The sequence below is a fragment of the Barbus barbus genome (assembly GCF_936440315.1).
Source record: "Barbus barbus genome assembly, chromosome: 48".
In the NCBI taxonomy this organism is placed as follows: domain Eukaryota; kingdom Metazoa; phylum Chordata; class Actinopteri; order Cypriniformes; family Cyprinidae; genus Barbus; species Barbus barbus.
This window is the reverse complement of record NC_136726.1, coordinates 18,524,495-18,545,685: the sequence shown is the minus strand read 5'-3', so window position 1 is coordinate 18,545,685 and position 21,191 is coordinate 18,524,495. Positions and strand designations below refer to the sequence as shown.

The window sequence follows — 21,191 nt, the reverse complement described above, 5'->3', positions numbered from 1 at the left end:
GGCAACAGCTTTTATGTTAAAAGTGGATATTGTCTGTGTTGTTCAGAACGTAACTAGAAAACAGTTACTTGCAAAATAAGAAACAAATTAAGTTTAAAACGCAGTTACAATGTAGTTTTCCTGCTTAAAAAAAAAGCATGCAACTTTCAATAGATTTCTATACATCATAATGCATCTCAAAAACAACTGCATTTCACTAAATGATTACCTTGTACAGCCAGAACAGGGTTATATTAACCTAATACAGAGCACATTCAGAATTTGCCTTTACAAAGACCTTATACAGAATCTCAAAACAAAAGATCTTGACTCGGTTAACAGAACTTTAGTTCTATCTAATTGTCTTTCTATCTGTACAGCATAACGACTGACCACGAGAATTAAAACCCAATCCTTTCTGCTACGTTTCCCAGCGCTGCAGCTGGTGTTGACAATAAGGCCTGTGTCACATTTCCCAGAGCCTTTCTGCAGTCATGGAAGCACTCAATTCAAATGTCATCTCAATGCCGCCCTTATTTCATTTGTTTGTGTGGCAGCCCACACAAGTACTCATGTTGTTGCTTTTCTGCTACGTTACCAAAGGGAGCAGAAAATCATCCATCTCATGCCAGAATGCTAACGTGATGATTAGCTTTTTCCAGTGCCGGAATGGGACTGTGTTTAAAGGACCAAATCTAGGCACAGATGAACAATGAAGCTGTGGTGAGACAAGCAACAAAGAGCACTTGATCTTTGTTTGGGCTGTGGCATTCAGTGCAGCATTTTAGTGTTTATGTAACTAACTAACCTAAAAACAACACACAAAAAAAAACAATTTCACTAGTGGTTTAGGTTTCAGATCATGTGTTTTTATTCTGTGAATTTAATTACACTAAATTTCAAATATCGGGGGGGGGATTTTTTTTTTTTTAACATGCAACAATCAAGATGGCATTTTTTTTATTTTGTTTATAAACCTTCAGTCAACTTATCTATAAATGGTGACACGATTAAACCTAAAAATGAAAATCTGGTGAAAATGTACTCAGGCCATCCAAGAAGCAGATGAATTTGTTTCTGCTTTGGATTCTTTTTAAAGAAATGCATTACATCACTTGCTTACCAATGGATCCTCTGCAGTGAATGGGTGCCGTCAGAATGAGAGTCCGAACAGCTGATAAAAACATCATTATAATACACAAGTAATCCACACAACTTTAAGTTTTAAACCTCAACCCATTGCTTCCAGCTAAAATATGAGTGCTGTCCATAATATTGCAGAAACGTCATCTTGTCTGAAGTCATCTAGGACACCTAGATGAGCCCCAGAGACTGATCCCCAGTGAAGACCCTGTCTCCAAGACGGCCATCGGGCCAAGACCACAGGAACCAGATGAGTCCTTTGCACAATCTGATTCTGCTTTAGCCTAGATTTAAACTGCTGATTTTGTCTGGCCAGAGGAGAATGACACTATTTCGACGTCTAAATACTATAAAGCTGATATAAAGCCACCCAGCTTTAGATCAAGCCAGTGTAAAGCTGCTTTGACACAATTTGCATTGTTAAAAGCGCTATACTAATAATATTGACTTGAAGTATGCACAGATCAAGCACCATTTACAAGCTGTTTGGACTCTCATTCTGACGGCACCCATTCACTGCATAGCAAATTCATCTTGGATGGCGTGAGGGTGAATATATTTTTGAGTGAACTATTCCTTCAAACAAACCAGTTAAAAATAATCACTATGACAAGGACATAACATTTAAAAAAACTTTATTTGTTGAATATAGATTCCATATGCTGTCATTTTAAGTGGGTTTCTATAATACATGTACACATTCTCCAGGTATACATTTCACATGTACTTCATATTCTTGAGTTTCCAGTGTTATGTTTTCAGGAAGGAAGGGTGTATGAATCCAAGCAAATGACATTTTTCTTCAAGAAGAAACTGAATGACAATATAGAGCTACCATTCAATTACTTTGTTTGAAAATAAACTGAAATCAGAAGTAACTTTGTTCCTTAGGCCTTAGACCTGGTGTCTCCCAGATAAAAACATCGAAAAACATTTCATATTGATTAATGATTAGGACAATGCACATTATTGTGTTTACATGACAAGTAAATCAAGAAAATACAAAATTACGAATCTAGACGTAACATTTACATTTGGTACACATAGAATTTGATTAAAGGAAAATACATATTAAAGCCTTAACTAAACAAAATCAGGCTTGACTTTGGCTCATTTTATGAGAATTCACCATTGAAGATGAGCAAATGTTTTTTTTTGACACAGCTATGGCGTATATCTCCCAACACGAAGATTCACTCGATGACATACCTCACTGTGAGGTAACGGTCTAACATTCAAAAGCATTCACATACATACATATAAGAAAAGATTTGATTTTTGGCAGCTCACTTATTAATCCATAACACAATTCTATTGCTACTCCAAATGAGTTCAGATGTGGGTATGCTATGACGTGAAAATATGAAAATATCTAACTACTTTGAAACATAATAGCGCGACCAATTAAATGAGAATAATCTTTCGCGTAGAACACTGTTTTTGAAATTTCTCTTTTTAAAATGTACATTTGTTAAAACAGAATAAAATGGATATAATGAAATAATTCTTTTCATAAAATACAAGCTTTCTGAAGCTTTAAACACATGCTAATTTTCAGACGTGCAAAATCTAAATCTATTTTAAAATAAAGACAAGCCATTTCAGTTTGATTAATGTAAAGCGTTGCAGCACATGGAAGGTAGTCCAGCCTTAACTGTACATGTAGAAAGTTAAAGGTTAAGGTAACTTTAGAGAAGACTGCATTTAACTGCTCTTTTTTGATTTTGCACAGATGTATACAGTGAGAACAATCAATACTCTTCAATATTACTGCATTTAAAATTGATAAATTGAGATATACCACAGATTACAATATTTTCTAAACTGATAATTATGATGCTTTAATAATTGTATGAATAAAATTAACGTTAAACTTCAACTGCAACATTGAAAATATTACTATTATAAATGCCTTATAATTACCAATAAATCTCTACTGGTGACTCCTTTTTTGATTTTGAGAAATTATTTTTAAAAAGAGTTATGATTGAAAAATATGGACTTTTTAGAACAAGATTAAGAAGAAATAAAAAAGGTGGAATCCATACGCATTTTGTAAAACATGCTCAGTCATGTTGGAAACCTCTAAATTCCACAGTTTTGGAACATTATTATTAAGTATTAGACTTGCTTATATTTAAGAATGTACAATTTAAGTGTAAAATATATATTGCACATGTATAAATTGCAAGGTAAGCCAAAAATAACAAGTGAAAATATATGGTACAAACCATAAAACATGCACTGCTAGAATACACGAATGCACATAATAACACAATCAAACATATAAAAGCTTTGTCCTTGTATGACTTTGATTTAAATAGTGATATTCTTTCAGATACTAAAATTTCATCCAAAAGTAAACTGTCGTACAGTGTCACCTACTAGTGGTGACGTCATACACAAGCATTTGTACTGGATGAAAATATTGCTGTGACAGACAGTGATGCAATTTTGGGGTATTATTACTGAAGTATTTTCTGTTCATCATTTAAAATTCTTAGTAAACATTTGACTATTTAGACCGCCTCTATGCAGCATTAAAAAGTAAACATATTTGTTGCTTTGATGTGGCATCAGAATAAAATCACTTCAAACATGAAAATTTAACTATGATATAATTTGAACTGGCTCATAAGGGGGGTCTGACATGGCTGCCGGTAGCAGTACATATAAACATGTACCAGAAAACAAGCACCAGCACGTTAAAAGAACCGAGAAAACTTTTTTTTTTTTTTTTCCCCATCGGTAACGCATTCATACCCTGCATATTTAGGCTATATATTTGAAATCTCTAAATCTGATTGGGTGCAAACTGCACATTACGGGTGCCCGATTGCATAAAGTATTATGGCACATCAACATGCTATCAAACCAAGATTTACACATAAACTTAAGAGTAATGGTTAACTAAAGAGTATCTAAAAAACATATTATGTTAGGAATATACTGCATGGCAAAATAGTGGCTATTTCCATTCCAATCAGCGATAACCAGCATAAGAACATGCTATAAAAATTAAGCACTTTTTGTTATATCATTTCCATATACACAAGTCTACATACAAATACAGAATGATTGCTCAAATTATATTGCAGATATAATAATAAAACAATTTTTTCCAGAACGTATAGTTGAATCGGTTTTTGCAAGGAGGTGATATTTTCAGAGATTAAAAAAAGACTGTATGAGGCTTCACTCACCAATGCCTGATGAAACGGTGCTCAGTCGAACATTCACCTAAAGGCAACAATCTTCAAGACTTGAAAAAAGTATCTCTTTGGACAAAAAAACACATATCAACACAACACACATATCACAACCATTTACATGAACATTTTAAAGTGTTTCATGTGCCTGCGACCTGCAAAGGCATTCATACCGACTCTTAGAGAAGATGCTGATCTAGGCCATTTTAGCAGCAGGGCCAGTGTCAAACTACTTGGCCAATCACATTATAGTCCCAATCAGCCCTTTTCCAATGAGATGGCTTTTTGGAATCATGTTGGCTGAGTAATTAGCGCCGATCAGTCAAATATCTGGATAATACTCTGCATTCATATCCATATTGTGCAACACAGACTTTTGTTCGGCGGACGACATTCTGCTCAGCACTTCTGCTGAGAGCGAATAGCTGTTCCCGGATTTCTCTTCAAACCAGCTATCCAATGCTCGCTTTCCATCAAAGCTCCCAATAGGTGGTCCGTTAACGGCCAAGGTGAGCAGATCGTTGATCTGATCCAGAGTCAGTCTGGAACGGGTATTTTTGCGCACTTTCTGCAATGAGCATCTTCCCTTGTCGCAGCGTGTTGTTGATGTTGGCAAGACCCTGACAACCTGCAGGATGTGATTGAGAAGAGGATAACGTTGCTTGTATCTGAAGATGTGGCTGACTACATCTTTAAAACCATTCACACTACAATAATCAGCTTTTAGATCCCTCCATTCAACTACAAGGCTTCCTCGGGCATCTATTCTTTCTTGAGAGAGTTCTCGGCCAGATGAAGGAATAGTCTCCAGGTGGTCGAAAATGACAAGGATCTCTTCTTCTCCATATGCACCAAGATCATCCCTGTTAAGAGGCCACGAGGCTAGATCAAGGATCTGACAAGCCTGGACCACTCTGCGACTGCGTGGATCAAAACGTTGGGCCAGGATGCCTTGACTTCGCTGACAGATCTTCTCTCGAATTGACTGAAACTTGGACTCTGCAACCCGCAAGTTCTTGAGATCCACGCCATTGAAACTCTCCCGAAAGTTGTCCTCAAACTCCTGTAGGTACTCCCCTGGGGAGTCCACCAATTGACCAATTTCATTAATAGCATCCTCAATTTTTGCATCCACCTGTGACGGCAACAGATAGTCCCCCTGAAAGATGAAAGCAAGTCGTGAAAAGACAGCAATGATGTCCAACAGAAAGTAGATCAGCTTCACTGACTGATAATCCAACAGGAACTGTAGGAGAGACAGAGCAATGGCAGAAGCATCGCCTCTCTGGGTTTGGCTGCTTATGCTCTTCAAGTGAGCAACCACCTCCAGATAGTCCTTGATTAGGGCATTGAGAACATTGGGCTCCCCTATGATCCAACAAATGGCCCTTATATCCCCAAGAAATTCAGTTTCCTCAGACAAAGTTGGTGCTGTCGACCTCAACTCAGACATCATACGTGGAGAATACCGGTAGAAGCTAAGCAGTTGCTTCAAGTTGTTTTCCAAATCCTCCAAGCAAGACAGTTCCTTCCCGCTGATGGCATCCAGAACCTCTAAATGGGGACGATGGATCATCACAGGTAGACACAACACCCAAGGGATTGTCTTTCGAATGGCTATGTAAATTTTTGCCCTCAGAGTAGAGGAGAGGTTTGAACCATCTATTACCAAGCCAACAACTAGCATGTCCTGGAGTCTTAGACCAAGGACACCAAAGGCACGATCCACAGCCTGGAGGTAGCCTTCCACATTGCCTCCACAAAGCCTTTGTAGGGAAAGGAACTCTGTGGCAGGAAGTCCATCAGTGGTGGTGAACTGGACATAAACGGCAATAGTGTCAGCCAAGAGTTCATCGTTCTGTCCATCCATGATGATGCTTAGAAAGGGCGACAGGCGAATCTTCTCGGCCAAATCCTCTTTGAATGCTCGGGAAATGTGTTGGATGAGAATCTGACAGTCATTTTCATTCATGTACTGATCTACTACTTTGAGGTCGCACTTCTTGAGGAGCTCCGCCAAGGGTCGTAGATCAGAAAATGGCCTTCCTTCTAAAGCTAGATGGTAGGCAGCATTGAAGAGAGTCATCATATTACGACACATCTCCTCTGTCTTCTCTGGGTGCATGCGAAGTTTGTAAAGCTGCAAACACTTCTTATGTAGATTGCTTTGGCTGTGAAGTTTAATGGTGTGGATTTTGAATTGCTTGGAACCGATAATAAAAGCAGAGGTGCGGGAGGATTGGACGGTGTATTGTCGGCACACGTGGCACCACATCTCATTAAGTGTGGGCGAATAACGGAGAAACCAGAACTTCTTTAGCCACTCCTGTTTAAAGCGACGAATCCGACGACCTGAGCCAACCGAGAGTTTTGAAGACTCATCTGCAGCCACCATAAGGTCAGCAGAAATGGATTCATCAGCAGAATCAACATCCTGGTCATCCTCCTCAAGCGCCGCTGGGATGGGCGTCATGGTGTCTACAACAAATGAGTAAACAGAGCACAAATGTATAAACTGAAAACCAACACAAAGCAAGATTAAACTCAGTTACTTACTGCTAAGTTTTGGCATGAATGAAGGTTTCAGTGTTTTTATACCTATTGTAAGCACGCCTTCTCAATACAGTTCACGATATCTCAGGTTCTACATCAAGTAATACACTAATACAAATAATTTTTAAGTACGATTAAATTCAAACATTCTTAATTCCACAAACCAACTTTAGTAGCAGGCTCCAAAAAGAAAACACTCCTTAATTCTTTTATTAAAACTTTTAATTAAGAGTGCACTTCCATTTGAAACATTTCAACAAATTTGGCAATCACACAACAAAAACAACAAAAGAACAGTAATTGATTGACTACGAGACAAAATTGTCTACATAGCCATAATTTTAATAATAAATCATCAATATCTACTGCTGAAAGGCTCTCATCCATGGTAGCGTTCCATCCCAGGTGCAAACCTACCTCTGAGGTCCTCACTAGGAAGTGGTTCAGATGTTGGTAAAGGCTTAATTTCAGCATGCCCCTGTCCTCTAAGACGGAGCAGTTCTGCCTCCAGCTCACGGATTCGTCGTTTTAACCTCACACAGTTTGGGCAGAAAGATGTTGAAGGCCCTTCGCCCGTCAGAGTCACCTCTTCTTCTGTTTCTTCCATTTTAATGCATTTCGCATCAAACCCACTCTCATGGTGTTCCATGGAAGCCAATCCAGAGGTGAAGACGGACTCTTTACACTCTGCATCAGGCTGGCTGAAAACATGGCAGACATTTGTTCTTGCTCTTTGAAAAGACAAGGTACTGTTCAGGGGGTTGTTCTGACTTTGATTAGCCTCCAGAGATGCTTCCAGGACATCTTTGAAAATGAGGTCAATCTTCTTTTTCTTGGCCTGGGGCTGGTTTTCTGCCTCATCGCTACCATGCTTACTTAGGGTCCGTCTACTGTGCATTGCAGATCTCAACACTGGACCTTTGGACTCCTCTTGTTCTTCTAATTTCACTCCTGCAATACAATAGTCTTAGGGTTAATGTATGTAACACTATCAGCATGTTAAAAAACTGTGGTCAATAATAAATTTGGTTATTAAAAAGTATGATGGCTAAAGCAGGACAAGTGAAAAAAAGTATTTAAATCCCATTTCACTTACCTGTTAAACCATTGAAGGTCAGGAACATCTCTTCTGGGTACTTTTTTGTTGATCAAAAATGTTCAATATGAAATGTTACATTTTGGTCTGTTGCTCATAGAAAGCTTTCGGTAGACTTGAAATATAGTGCACAAAATATATTTATCACATTTATTATTTTTTATGATGGCTTTGGACCCTCTTTGAAGCTTGGAACTTCCAGCCTGCATTAATGGTTATTGAAAGGAAAACAGCTACCAGTAGAATTCTTTAAAGAATTAGTTTGGAACAACATGGGGATGAGTATGTAGTGCTAATTTTTGGCTGAACTACTTAAATTATAGCTCATACTGTTTAAATTTTGGTCAAATCAGTCTTGTCTAGTGTTCAACAACAGATCTAATCCAGTAAACCAAATATTTTCACATAAATGTCTTTTATACTAAACGAACCAACTATTATTCATTTAGAAAATAGTTTTGGTTCAAACTGATGCAAATTTTAAAAAGTGCTCTTAGGATTTGATAAAAATATATTATTATTTCATTTAAAGAGTCTCTACATCTGGATTCAGCCCTGCAGTTTTTGTCTTAGCAGCCCATTAAAATGTCTTTGGAGATTCCTTAATTTTTGCCCTATTTCAAAATCTTTCAATTTATTTTTCTTTTTTTGGCTCAAGCACCAGCGAGGGGTGTCTCACCTGTGTCCAGATTGCGGTCAATGCTGTCCCGAGACACACTCTGCAGTCGCCTCATGTACTCGCTGCTGTACCACACACAGAGTTTCTTGCCCACCGTCAGTCTCTGACACACTCGGAAGTAGATTTCTTCGCCATGTTGAAATGCACTCAGGTTCTTTTTACTCTCATCAGAAGAAATCAGAATAAACCTGAGAGGAATAAACTAAATTAGCATCGTGATTAAATCAATATAACCATAGTGACTAAAACAACAACATTTTCCACACAAGAGCCGTACATTACAATAGCACAAAGAAAAGGAAAAGAATAATTAAAGTGGATGTCATCTCAATAACATGGTGTTACCTCATCCAGTTAGATGTAGTTTCATCACTCCCATCAATGAATTTATATTTGTTGTCCTTATCAACAATCTGTAATAAACATTTGAGATTAAAATATAGTTTGTACCTGCATTGAAAATTATTACGAATACATACAACTATGCAAAATGGTGTTTAAGCTTACAACATAACCTACCATCCAAGAGTATGGTCCTGAGGGTTTATCCGAGGCCATTACTTGGCCTTGATAAGGACCAAACAGCGCCCCCTTTGGTATGTTTTCATCCATGCAGCAGACATCCACCTTATCACCATCTCGGTGGATCGCAATGCCTGAGGGTACAGTGAGAGCTGCCCGATTGGGCACCCCTGATGCCACAGGGGTGTCTGGCACAAAAACAGGGGGCCCATGGGTAGGGCACTCCTCCAAGAAATACTTCTTGCACCCTTCACAGACTGTAAATGTTATATTAAATAAGCAATGAGTAAAAACATAATTATATATATATATATGGGTAGTTGACAAATAAAGATTGGACTGTGTCCTATGGAGTGACAGCAAAACTGTTTGTTTTTTTTTAATTTGAGATGAAATTTCCAGTGATATACACAACTCTTTTATTTAAAGTTAAAGTAAATTATACTTACACCAAAAACTGGTCGAATGCTCATGGTCAACTTTTAGTTTTTTGTTTGGCTCTTCAGTTGACTTCTCATTTGAGGCACTGGTAAATATGTAGAAAAACGGCTTATTAATACTATTTTTTATGCACAGGGATTGCTCTTTGAATGTTTGCTATTGTAAACACTTTGTAAAGCTGACCTGGTGCTGCATTCGGCCTCAACTTCCATGGAGGAATGCTCTGGAACAGCACAGGAATCTGCCATCTGGGCAGGAAGGAGAGACTCCTGTGTGCCTTGTTTCACTTTGACATATTAAAACTAAAGTAAAATAGGGGGATAAAAATACTGTTAAAACAGGATATTTAAGAGATGTTAAAAAGAGAGCATCAAAACAGCTAAAACATAATTTAAAAAATGAAGGTCGCACTTTATTTTAAGGTTTTTAAGGTATTTTTTATTTTAAGGTCCAATTCTCACTATAACTAACTATTATTAACTATTACTAACTGTAACTAACTAACTAACTATTGACTACAACTTTTGCCTCAATTAACTTTTTAAAAACGAATAAATGAAATAAACAAATTTTCTGCTTATTAATAGTAAGGTAGTTGTTAATTTTAGGTGTGTTAGGATTAATGGTCCTAAAATTGGTCGTGCAAAATGGCATTAATATGTGCTTTATAATTACTAATTAACAGCCAATATGCCAGTAGTAATATGCAAGCTAGTTAATAGTGAGAACTGGTCCTTAAAGAGTTACCAAAATGAAAACCTAGAAGAAATAGGGATCAATTATAGCACCTAAAATATACACTAAATAAAATGTATTTTTATTTAAGTTTTTAAACTTTGAAAGATGCATGGAAAAAAACGTGAAGAATTAAGAAGAAATATTTAACATTTTGCAGGTTGCTATTTCTGACATTAACCATATGAACTCCTTTTTACCATTGAAGCACAAGATTCTTATTAGATGCTTCTTAAATCATGCTGGATAACAACATTTTTAATGAAATATTATATAGTAAGACAATCAGAAATGAATACACATTGTTACACTCATAATATATTTTGTAATAAACATGTATATAAAAACAATTTGTACTAGTGACCTCAAACTTTGAACCCTATTGTATATAATTTTTAACCCGAAATCCTTACATTATGGGAAAAAAGTGTATGCCTGTTATGTTAACTATCCTTTACAGTAGGGCACAGTGACGTCATGCTGGCTTTACATTGTAATACCATTCTCATTTTTACATGCTTGTATAGGTTTATAGGCGTTTATATGCTACAAATTTTGAGCTGCTTTCATAAAAACAGACAAAACGCGACAAACACGGAAAGTGACCGCAAGAAACCCTGACTCCGTCCTGCTGGCGTTTCCAATCCAGAATTTACTTCCAAAATATTTCAGTCAGAGAGCAGCGCTCTGATTGGTCAAGCCGGCTGTCACTCACAAACTACCCGAGCTGTGAGAGAGATGAGTGCAGGAAAACAAATAGGGCAACAATGCTCCGAAAGACAAAACTGCTGTAAAGTTGTGTTCTTCTAAACATTGTGAGGTAAAACTTGCACATAAGCTCAAGCGCGGGCGATGACAATGACGGTACGCGGTGCTTCTGTACGCACTGCCTCAGTTTAGCTTCTGCAAGGCAACTGGCAATTTGCCTAACGCTTTCGGAAGCCATTTTCATTGGCCACATTGGCTAGTGAGTGTAACTCACCGTCTATAGAATATACGCAGTGCGTCGCGGGGTCTTTGGTGGTGTTCTTCAGCCGTGGCGCGCCTCGCCTTCGGCCGCTCCGAGAAACGCGGCGGTGACGCAACGGCGCGGGGGAATTTCACTAGTCCCGGGCGATACAAAGTTTATCATCTCCAAATGTTTGTACCACAGTCAGCTGCTTCTCTCTGCTATGACCACCATCTTTTTATTACAGGAAATGACATGGAAAACGGAAGAAAGCTGCGTTTTTTCAGGAAATTTCAGGAAAGGGAAAGTTAAGGTTATATTGTGAGTGAAGTTGTGTGAGGCGGCGGCTCGCGCGCGTTCGATTTTGGAACGCGCCTCCTGGAACGTTCCGCAGCGGTTGTGTGCCAAGTTTTCACCTTTAAAAAAAAAAAAATTCAAATTGTGATAAAGTTTAATCATTCACTTCACAGTTCTCTACAATTAATTCCGTTGTCACACCGCTATAATGACAAAAAGATAGTGCTAATGCACCATTCAACATCTTTAACTACTCTTTTACTATTGAAATTATAGCCATTTTGATAGATTTTTTTTATGTCTTAAATTTGCCATGGATTGCTTCAGGAATGTCCTACAGGTTAGTACCACAGCACATTTTCAATTTATAAGTAAAATAGTATCTTTGGTCAATATCTTGTGAGGCTGCTGAAGTTGTACAGAAATAACCTAAGGTTTTGGAAGCCCCTGAAAGCACATAATTCACCTGCACTTGTGCTTAACATCCACCAACACTTCAAATCTCTATTTTAGCTTGACACTAACTTAAAATCAGTTTCACAAGTCATTTGATCATTCTATAAAGCCAAGTTGAATTCAAGACAAACGGGAAGCAAATATTCTTTGTCAATTTATTAACAAAATGATAAAATAAATAAATACAAATTGATCAAATGCTCCAAATATCAATTTCTTCCCATGTTCCCTACAGTATTTTCAAAACACTGCATACAAAGGACTCATCACAGGCTCAATACAGGAGAGGTAAGAACCAACTGACGCACTCACAATGTCAGGCGAACAAACAAGGAGAAAAAAGACCAGAGAGAGAGAGAGAGAGAGAGAGATAGCTCTGTAACAGAAAAAAGTCAAAAAATAAACACACTCCTTTTTAAAATCATTATGAAAAAATACAAACAATTTTACAAATATTCATATTGTGTAATAAACCATTTACACTTAGTTCAGCACACCAGGTGAACTTTTTCTTGTTTTTTTTCTTTTTTTTTTTAATAACTCATGTCGCTACAATGTATCCTGTTTTGTGTTTCATCAAGTGGAAGATTTTTTTTGTTGTTGTAATTTTCTTTTTTGCACACGTAAACAAAAATGTTTTCCAATTGGACAGTTGACTGTAGATGAGGTAACGCTCACACACACACCTGCTCAAACGAACACACTCGCTCTCACACAGTGCACAACACCAGGAAAGTCACAACTACAGAAATGAAATGCATCAACAGTACGAGAAGGCCACAATCATGACTGAATAAATAGTATGAAAAGTGAACAGAAACTACATTAAAACTACAATGACTTCATTGTCACTGTGGAATTATAACGCACCATAAAGAATATGGATGATCTACACACTATTAAGATCAAGGTGACAGGATGAACAGCTGGAATGGGTGTGAAAATGTTTCGATTTTATGCATAAAATGTACACAGCAACCTTTCGCCTTTTAAAAGTTCTAAAACCAAAATAGCAAAGCCATACAGACAACTTAGAAAGCTCGCAGAAAGCGTTTCCCACACGTCGGAGCCGTAAGCTAGAGCAGAAATCAATTGTAACAGAAAAAAAACTTTCAATGATATGTATCTCGAATGCATATAAAAAAAGGCTTCCTAACAGCAAAATGTTTGCAGTCTCTTTGGGTATACTGACTTAAGAACTTGAATGCGTGGCTTTCAGAAGTTCCCTCCCCTTACTTCTAAAGGCCCCACCCACAACATGTTACATGCACTCTGCAAGATAAGCCATGTAAGACCATAAATATCTTCTCACAACCACTGGTACCCCCCCCCCACCACCCAGCACCCTAAGATAACAATAACATTCAGCATGGTGTGCTAGCAAAGGCAGACTTGAATGAAAGTAACGGTCCATGAGATTCATACGCAGCCGAAACGCCACATTTTCACGTTCCAGAAAACCCAGAATTGTGGCCAGCAAATAATTCCCATCTGTAACTGTACATGAATTAACTATTTTCTACAGATGCCACTGTGAAAGTGTATAATATTGTTCATAATTAAAAAAAAAAAAAAATGCAAGTGTATTTAAGAGATGTACATATGTATACTGTTTCGTTTTGGCATCATCTTCGCCAGACATGTAAAAAGGAAAGTGACACAAAGTTCTCATAAAAATCTTTACAAAATAAACTCAAAACTAAATGCATATTAAAAAAAGTTTGACAAAACTTATAAAAAATTTGCATAAGGCGGCATGCTTTTTGTTGAACTGATTAGACAGGTTGGTGTTCTGGGGGTTTGAGTCTATCCAATCAGATTGCAGGTTTTCTTTGATCCGTTCAGCCTTGCTAATAGTCAAGGCTGAAACCTAAATACCTGATTCAGGTACAAGTCCAGTACTCTAACTCGGTGACTGAAGGAGAGATGAAGGACATGACGCGAATAAGAAAGGGTGCAAGTTGTTTTAAGAGCAGAGTGTTATGTATGACATTAAGTAGTAGTCACTGGCCTGAACAGTCCGGTTTTGTGATACATGAGAAAAAAAAAAATCTCCTGAATCACACACTACAAAAGAACTTAAAACGAGCAGACACAAGTATTTTGGGAAAAAAAAAAAAAAGTAATACTTTGGACATTCCTATAAAAGGTGCATAAATACAGGAAACCATGACTTCTTAAACTTCCAGAACTTTTTCCCAATGAATGTCAATCCAAAAATAAAAAAACATTTTGTCACAAGTTTCACACACTTAATATTTTGGTGGCACAGAGTGCTCCAATAAACCAATGAATTAATTTAAAACACATTATAAGGGACAACTGTTTTTTTTTTTCAGACCAATTTTGTGCAATCACTTAGATATACTTTTGTTCAGAGTATTAAAAAGCTCAAGGCAACTCCTTAACACCTTAAAATATAGCCTACTCTAGAGGGGCTCTTTTACTTCACAGCAGATAACTAGATTAAGAGTAAAGACAGACAGGACTACACCAACACAACCACTACAACCATTTTTTTAACCAAATGAAATTACAACAAATGTGCTTCTAATCAAGGTTAACCGAGTGACGTTTTACAGAGAGAGGGAAATATGACCAGTTTATGAGATTAAATTCAGTATGTAAAAGGTTGAAGGCACTCTGGGCACCTGTACAGGAAGGAATAAAAGTAGTTTTCTTTAAATATACTCTAGACTGACAATGGTGACTTCTGGAAGGCCTTAAATATTCATGTCGGTATGTTATGCCACAATAATGGATGCCATGATATGAATGTTTATCCGTTATTACCCAGTCTTGGCTCAAAGGGTAACAGGGCATTATGGGAATGTATTAAGGATAAGTATGTGAATTTTCACAGTAGATTGTGAGAAATTGCAGCACATTGTTGATATAACAAAAACCCCCATCCACTAAGAATCACAAATTGGGTTTTAAAGCCATGAAATCCTGACTAATCAAGATAAATCCATCATTTAAAACAAACGAACAAAGAAAATAGTAAACATCATCCCAAATACAGAATCCATATTGTGGTAGGTTCTCTCTCATGTTTAAACAGCCAGAATGAGCTATGCATCGTTCTTTTGAAATCCCAAATAAATATGCACTACTGTATACATATAGTCAAAATAAGCATTTACAAAGATGCTCTAAACAGATGCGTGGAATTTGATATGCGTTCAATCCTAGCCTGAGTGGCTATCTTCACAAAGCTAAAAGGGATATGCTTTTCGGAATGGCCTGACATTAACGTAACAAAAGGTGCCAGCCGTGCATTACTTTTAAGAATTAAGACGTTACCTGGGACAGGTTAAGATACTATGCAACAACGAAAAGCCAGCAGAAGACTGTCATAAACAGTGCTTCTCACTTTGTACGTAAGCAACTGGCTGTTGTTTTTGATTTTACAGGATGTTGGCAAGCGTAAAAACCAACAGATAAGATTTAAGCGCTTTTTGAAAATTTTGCTCAGAAATTCTCTTAAGAGGTTCTTAGTGCGTTTGCTTTAGTTATCTGCAATAAAACTTGTGCTTTAATTAAGGGTTTTCTGTCATTTCCTTATTACTCGATTTGGCTCATACATCAAACCCTCAAGTTTAAGACAGCAAATTGTGACTTAGTTATTGTTTTTCAAGAAAAAAAAAAAAAAAGGTTTTGGAAAAATGGGGATGGGACTAGTCCATTATATTTTCGACTAAACACACAGTAAGAGGATATTACCATTATTTTCGATAAAAAAAAAAAAATACCTAAAGCATTTGGCAGTTCGGAATTCAAATAAAAACAGACACTCATTATGCAATGTGCATCTCTGAAATTGAGAAAGCTGCTTGCATAATTCATGCCATTTTTAAACACCATTGATAAACAACTGTTTCATGAAACAGAAAAGCACTTATTTTTCAATGAAGACTAGGAAGACCTGAATATATTTTCTTAAATAAAAAATAAAAAAACCTAAATTAATAAAATCCACAAACAGCATCAAATACACACACATACTGACTTTAGAACAAGACTCATTCAATACACAGAACCAACACCGCTTTTCAGACTAATCTACCACGCATGATTTGTTGCAGTTACCGAGATGTGACTTCTGGTGTAGCTTCCTCTTCCAGCCCTTTGTCAAAGATCTTGAGAGGCTTTGCCATGCGCTTTACCACTGATTAGCCTGAGATGACACTTCGGGACACTTCTACAGTTAACTGGGAAATATGGACAAGATGTAGAGTGGAGAATAGAAATTAGAGGGGTTGCTATAGGCAGTCCTGATTTAGTCTAACCCACGCCAATAACGGGATTCTAAACCTCTGCCTTGTCACTGGCAAATACTGATGCATTGATTTTCTTTTTTTTTTTTGTCCTGTTCGGAAAGAGAAGCTTTTGGTATTGCCGGTCCACTCAGGCCTGGCTGGAGGTGCACAGGGTGTGGGCATAGTCATGCAGTCTTTGGACACGTCTGCCCTGCCTTTCTCCTCCCGAGGAGAAAACAACTAAGACAACCTATGAAAAACAAACCCCATGTTGGAGGCACACACTGGTCTGATCTGATAAATCATCCATCATCTTTATCACCATCATTATTATTATTATAATAATTATTATTAAACTACTATTTTTCTTTTTTTAATAATCTAATAATTGGCATGACACTTTCGTCAGTCACCCTTTTCACCCACAAGTTCGGGCTCTATTGGTCTACAAGAACCAAGTCTAGTTTGCCTTGGATGTAGAAGTACTGTTGACAGTTTTACCATTTAAAAAAAAGGTAAAAGAAAGAAAAAAAGAAAAACGACAACATTTATTTGGATATAGATAATTATATATATATATATATATATATATATATATATATATATATATATATATATATATATATATATATATATATAGATTGGCAACTTTGTGCACCAGTCCAAGGTGCAATAGGAAATCTGTTTAAATGTTTTGGTGATGTAAATGTGTTTAGTGTGAGGCTGATAATTATTTGGGGTTGTCCACGCTGCTTAGAGGGGCTGGCAAAGCCTGCTGAGAAAGTTCTGAGGTTTTGCCGTTGTTGGTGTTCACGCCATGACTTCCATCTTCCTGCAGCTCCACTTCCATCTTCCCAACATCCTCTACACAACTGCTGTCACTGGGAGGGATGTTCTCGGAGCCCACAGATTCTGCAACATCGACAGCACCCTCCTCTTCTTCCGGGTTCAAGCCGGTACAATCACAGTCTGTTCCTCCATTAGTTTTTACGTCCCTGGTCTGAGGCAATTCCGCAGGCTCTGACGTTTTCGCCGTATCCATCATCTCCTCGCCAACTGTGGTTTTGGGCACTTCCGGGACACTAATTCCCGATTCACCTGACGCAGCCTCAGGTGTGACTGCGGCTGCTGGCTCTGCCATTTCGCCCACCTCTGGCTCTGCCTTCACTTCAGGAACTGCTACGGCGGCTGGTACTTGCACACTAGGCTCGGTGGGACTCTCCTGCACACACACTTGTGTAACATCCTTTGGGTCTTTGATGCTCCCTGACTCTGTGCAGTCCTGTTTGGAATCCTGTAGGATGTCCGTCTCCATGGGCTGAGTCAAGTTAAAGCTCTGGATGAGGCGGACCAGGTGTTTTACCTTGTCCAGAGAGGCCTGCATCTCCTTCTGACGGGCAAGTATGCTGTTCTTGGTCTCCATACATTTCTGTTGAAGAAAAGGAATACAGCATTATATAACAAACACAAACTAAAATCTTAGAAGAACTATGGTGAACCATGTAACAAATCATACTTAATATTTACAGGGATAAAACGAGAAAAAGCTGAATGTTCCTCTTAAAATTGGTTTTCTGAGGCAAACATCCCTTCACAGACACATAGAACAATTGTATAATTAATCTTGTATCAAGAAAAGCTCCAGTTAAAGAGAAAAATAAATAACGCACTGTTATAGAGTTGCTGAGCTGTTTCACTCTCTGCTCTAGTTGTTCTCGTTCCAGCTTTAGTTCGGCACTCCATTTCATTAACTTCTGCTTCTCTTCTTCTTTTGCTGTTGGACAGGAACAAAACGCTCATAAATTGAATGCACCATAACAGATGTATGCATTTGGTTATAAACTTTTTACACTTAATGTAAATTTCTACAACTGGAAATCAAAATCTCTCTACCTTCTTTGTAAGCAATGTAGGAATGGACAATTGCTAGTGTTCCTGGCCATGGAATGGCCTCGTCCTTCTTCAGAATCTGTAAAAGAAATTCTCTCAATAACAGAACAGTGCTGTGCTCACTTGGCCTTTGGAAAGCCATAAAAGAAACTGAGATCAATTGTATGTGGCAACAGTGATGAACAACAGAACTTCAATGGGAGTGCTTGATGCTGTCTTACACTTACATGATGGGTGAAAAAAGGCACAATCAATACCGAACCATGTGAGAGCTTACAAAGGACGAAGCAGCCTTAATGCCTGAAGAAACTTATTTTGTTTTAAGGGGAGAAAAATGTACACTTCATTTTTGGCAGGGAAAGGGGAGTTTGTTCTTTCAGTTCATCTCCCATTTCTAATGATTTAAAAGTGTGTGTGCTGAATTCCAGTTAAAAGGAGACATCACTGACTGTCCTGGGAGAGCAGTGGCCAAGGGCTCGTTGTGCTGCTATTATTTACCTGGTCTTGACATTTAGGACAGATCCACATGCCTTTGGGAATGTTTTTGAGGGGTGGGTCCAAGCAGTCGAGGTGGTAGACGCGCGAACATGTGTCACACATGAGCAACTGTCCACTGCGTCTGCACACAGTGCAGAAATCCTCATGGATGTCTCCCTGTCGGGAAGAACGGCAGGTGTCAGTACCTCCGCCCCCTTCTTTTCCTGGACCAATCAAATGACAGCGGGAAAGGCGAGGAGGAGAGGAACTGACTGCTGATTGGAGGTATTTGTCTAGTGGCTCACTGGTGACTGGACTGTTCACTCAGTCAGGGCACTGGATATTTAGCTAGTAGTTTTATTATTATTACTATAATTGGGATTATTGGAAATTAATCACTTTTGAAAATGTATCATGTCATTATAAGCAATGTGTATTTTGGCTTAAATGCTAAGATGGGGTGTAAGGATTTTAAAAATACTATACTATAATTACTTCAGGCCTGATATTTTTGTGGGAAGTAGAGAAAGACTGTTCACTTTGTAAGACTGCTGGCTCCATTTCAACAAATACAACAAATAAACACATGAATGACAGTGCTGGTAGGTCAGTCTTTCTCTTTCCAGGATGGATGCTGGACTCTAACAGGAGTTACCTTGCTCCTGTACATTTTGAGGTGTACAGGATGAATGCAGTGAAGGGTTTGAGGGGGGGGGGGGCAGCCTGTGATGTAGAGAACTCTACTAGAACAATAATAATAGTGGGGGCTTTCAACAACATGGTCGCCCAGACTTGGCAGGTGGCTACTTACATCCCCGGAGCTGGGGCTGGGCTGGGGGACAGAATGAGGGTGGACAGAGAGGGGAAAGCCCCCCGTGTCAGGCCGCTCAGGGGCTGGGGAGGCGGGAAGGCTGCTGATGGGGGAGAGCAGGGGGTTGCAGCCCAGCTCCGGCACCGCTGTGCTGCTGGTGGTGGTGATGGTGGTGCTGTATTTGGGAGGGCGACCTGAGTGAAATGAGACAGACAAGAAAAGAAAAACAAACCAAACAAAAAAAACAAAAGGAACAGAAAAATGGAGGAGGAGGAAAAGGGGAAAAGAAAGAAAAAAAAAACAAAGATGAAATAAAATAATGGCATTTTCTGGTTGCAACATACCTTAGAGAGGGGATCCTCATTGGCTAGCATGGAAACAAAGGAAAGGAGGGAGAGAGCGAAGGAGAAATGGAAGGGAGGGTCACAAAAAGCAGTTAGTGCAACAGATGACCACAGCAGCATGCAGGGAATTTGAAAAGCAATGACCGAAAGAAAGAACGAAAGAGAAAGTCTAAGCTGAAATCTAATCTCAAATCTCAATACATTTCTCTGTAGGTGGCTTACTACAGGAACAAGTAATGCATCATGCACTCTAAAATAAGCAAAACAATATAAACATAACATTTATCGAACAGAGAACCAACAGACAAACAAACCTTACTTAAACTCCTAACTGCGTTCACACCGCCGCCGGCGAGAACGTCAAAATTCGCTCTGGCCGCCCTGCCAATGACGCTGTAGAAAGATTCGTTGACGCTCTGACGATCGAGCGCTTGGTCTTGTATTTAAAGGAGCCGCAAAGGAAACAAGCATGTTGATCTTGTGCAGACCGACCACAAGTAGGGTAGAAGTTAACCTCATGAAATATTTTAATTGTGAAAGCAAGAAATTGATGGATAGAAAGAACTTAATTATAGTTACATGTTTGCCAACGAAATAAACCAATAAAAGCCATTTGTGTGGTGTGTTTTTGTGTTCATGGTTAAGTGCTAAGTTAGTCTAATTTCAACTGTAGGTTGAACTGTAGCCTAAATGCAATTGGTCAAATCGGTGCTCTCACTGTCCAAGACGCGCCGCTCTCGCCGGAGATCACCGCCGGCTCACATTGAAAATGAATGACTTCTGGCCACTTTGACGCTCTTGCCGGCGGCGGTGTGAACGCACAGTATCTCAACCAACTCACGCCAGCACTCAAGTCTATAATTAGAGTCCAATTCAAGAACTTTCAACACCAAGCCCAAGTCAATGCTCAAATCTTTAAGGTGGAGTCCAAGTCAGGTCCTTCAAAGATAAAGCCCAAGTCAACCCTCAAGTCTTTGAGGTAGAGTTCATATAAATTATTTCGAGGCCAAGCTCAAATCAACACTCAAGTCTTTGAGGTTGAGTTCATATAAAGTCTTTTAAGGGGGTCATCGGATGCCCATTTTACACAAGTAGATATGATTCTTTTGGATCTTGATGAAAAGTCTATAACATACTTTGGTTAAAAATTCTCAATGGTAGTGTAAAAAAACACCTTTTTAAACCTATCAAAATCAGCTCTGTCTTCAGCACGCTGATCTAGTCCACGTTGCATTAAATCCTAGTGAGCTCTGCTGACTCCGCCCCTCTCTTCTGTGGAGTGACGAGCAGACCATAGATATGTGTAGATTCCCTATTCGACCGCTCCAGATACGTTGATGCGTCAGCC

At 38.5% G+C, this 21,191-nt stretch overlaps 2 protein-coding genes and 1 long non-coding RNA gene across 8 annotated transcripts in view; 1 reads left to right on the top strand and 2 right to left on the bottom strand.

Moving 5' to 3' along the window:
• Window positions 1–1,747: 1,747 nt before the first annotated feature.
• Window positions 1,748–11,648, bottom strand: prdm11 (PR domain containing 11). 2 transcript variants are annotated; one of them, XM_079411637.1, is made up of 8 exons: window positions 11,340–11,563; window positions 9,806–9,924; window positions 9,631–9,707; window positions 9,179–9,438; window positions 9,005–9,072; window positions 8,660–8,847; window positions 7,302–7,835; window positions 1,748–6,809 (listed from the first exon to the last, which is right to left on the bottom strand). In XM_079411637.1, the coding sequence occupies exons 2-8, from the start codon at window positions 9,868–9,870 to the stop codon at window positions 4,654–4,656; spliced, it is 3,348 nt and encodes a 1,115-aa protein (XP_079267763.1). In that variant the 5' UTR covers window positions 9,871–9,924; window positions 11,340–11,563; the 3' UTR covers window positions 1,748–4,653. The 2 variants fall into 2 exon arrangements, with proteins under 2 accessions (XP_079267763.1, XP_079267764.1); XM_079411638.1 differs by lacking the exon at window positions 7,302–7,835 and having other exon boundaries at window positions 11,340–11,648.
• Window positions 11,331–21,191, top strand: part of LOC306866429 — an 18,563-nt gene continuing 8,702 nt past the window's right edge. Inside the window, exons 1-3 of one of the 2 annotated variants that reach the window (XR_013783943.1) lie at window positions 11,331–11,943; window positions 12,295–12,347; window positions 17,160–19,288. This is a non-coding gene — a long non-coding RNA (uncharacterized lncRNA). Of the gene's footprint in view, window positions 11,944–12,294; window positions 12,348–17,159; window positions 19,289–21,191 lie in introns of those variants that run through there. The other variant, XR_013783942.1, reaches the window with a different exon arrangement.
• The window catches only part of phf21ab (PHD finger protein 21Ab), a 19,631-nt gene continuing 15,410 nt past the window's right edge, over window positions 16,971–21,191 (bottom strand). For 3 of the 4 annotated variants that reach the window (XM_079411639.1, XM_079411641.1, XM_079411640.1), the window contains exons 14-18: window positions 19,500–19,693; window positions 18,710–18,865; window positions 18,215–18,290; window positions 17,992–18,095; window positions 16,971–17,750 (exon numbers count right to left, since the gene is read on the bottom strand). In XM_079411639.1, coding sequence (XP_079267765.1) covers window positions 17,052–17,750; window positions 17,992–18,095; window positions 18,215–18,290; window positions 18,710–18,865; window positions 19,500–19,693 — 1,229 coding nt within the window. In that variant the 3' untranslated portion in view covers window positions 16,971–17,051. The remainder of the gene's footprint in view (window positions 17,751–17,991; window positions 18,096–18,214; window positions 18,291–18,709; window positions 18,866–19,499; window positions 19,694–21,191) is intronic. The other variant, XM_079411642.1, reaches the window with a different exon arrangement.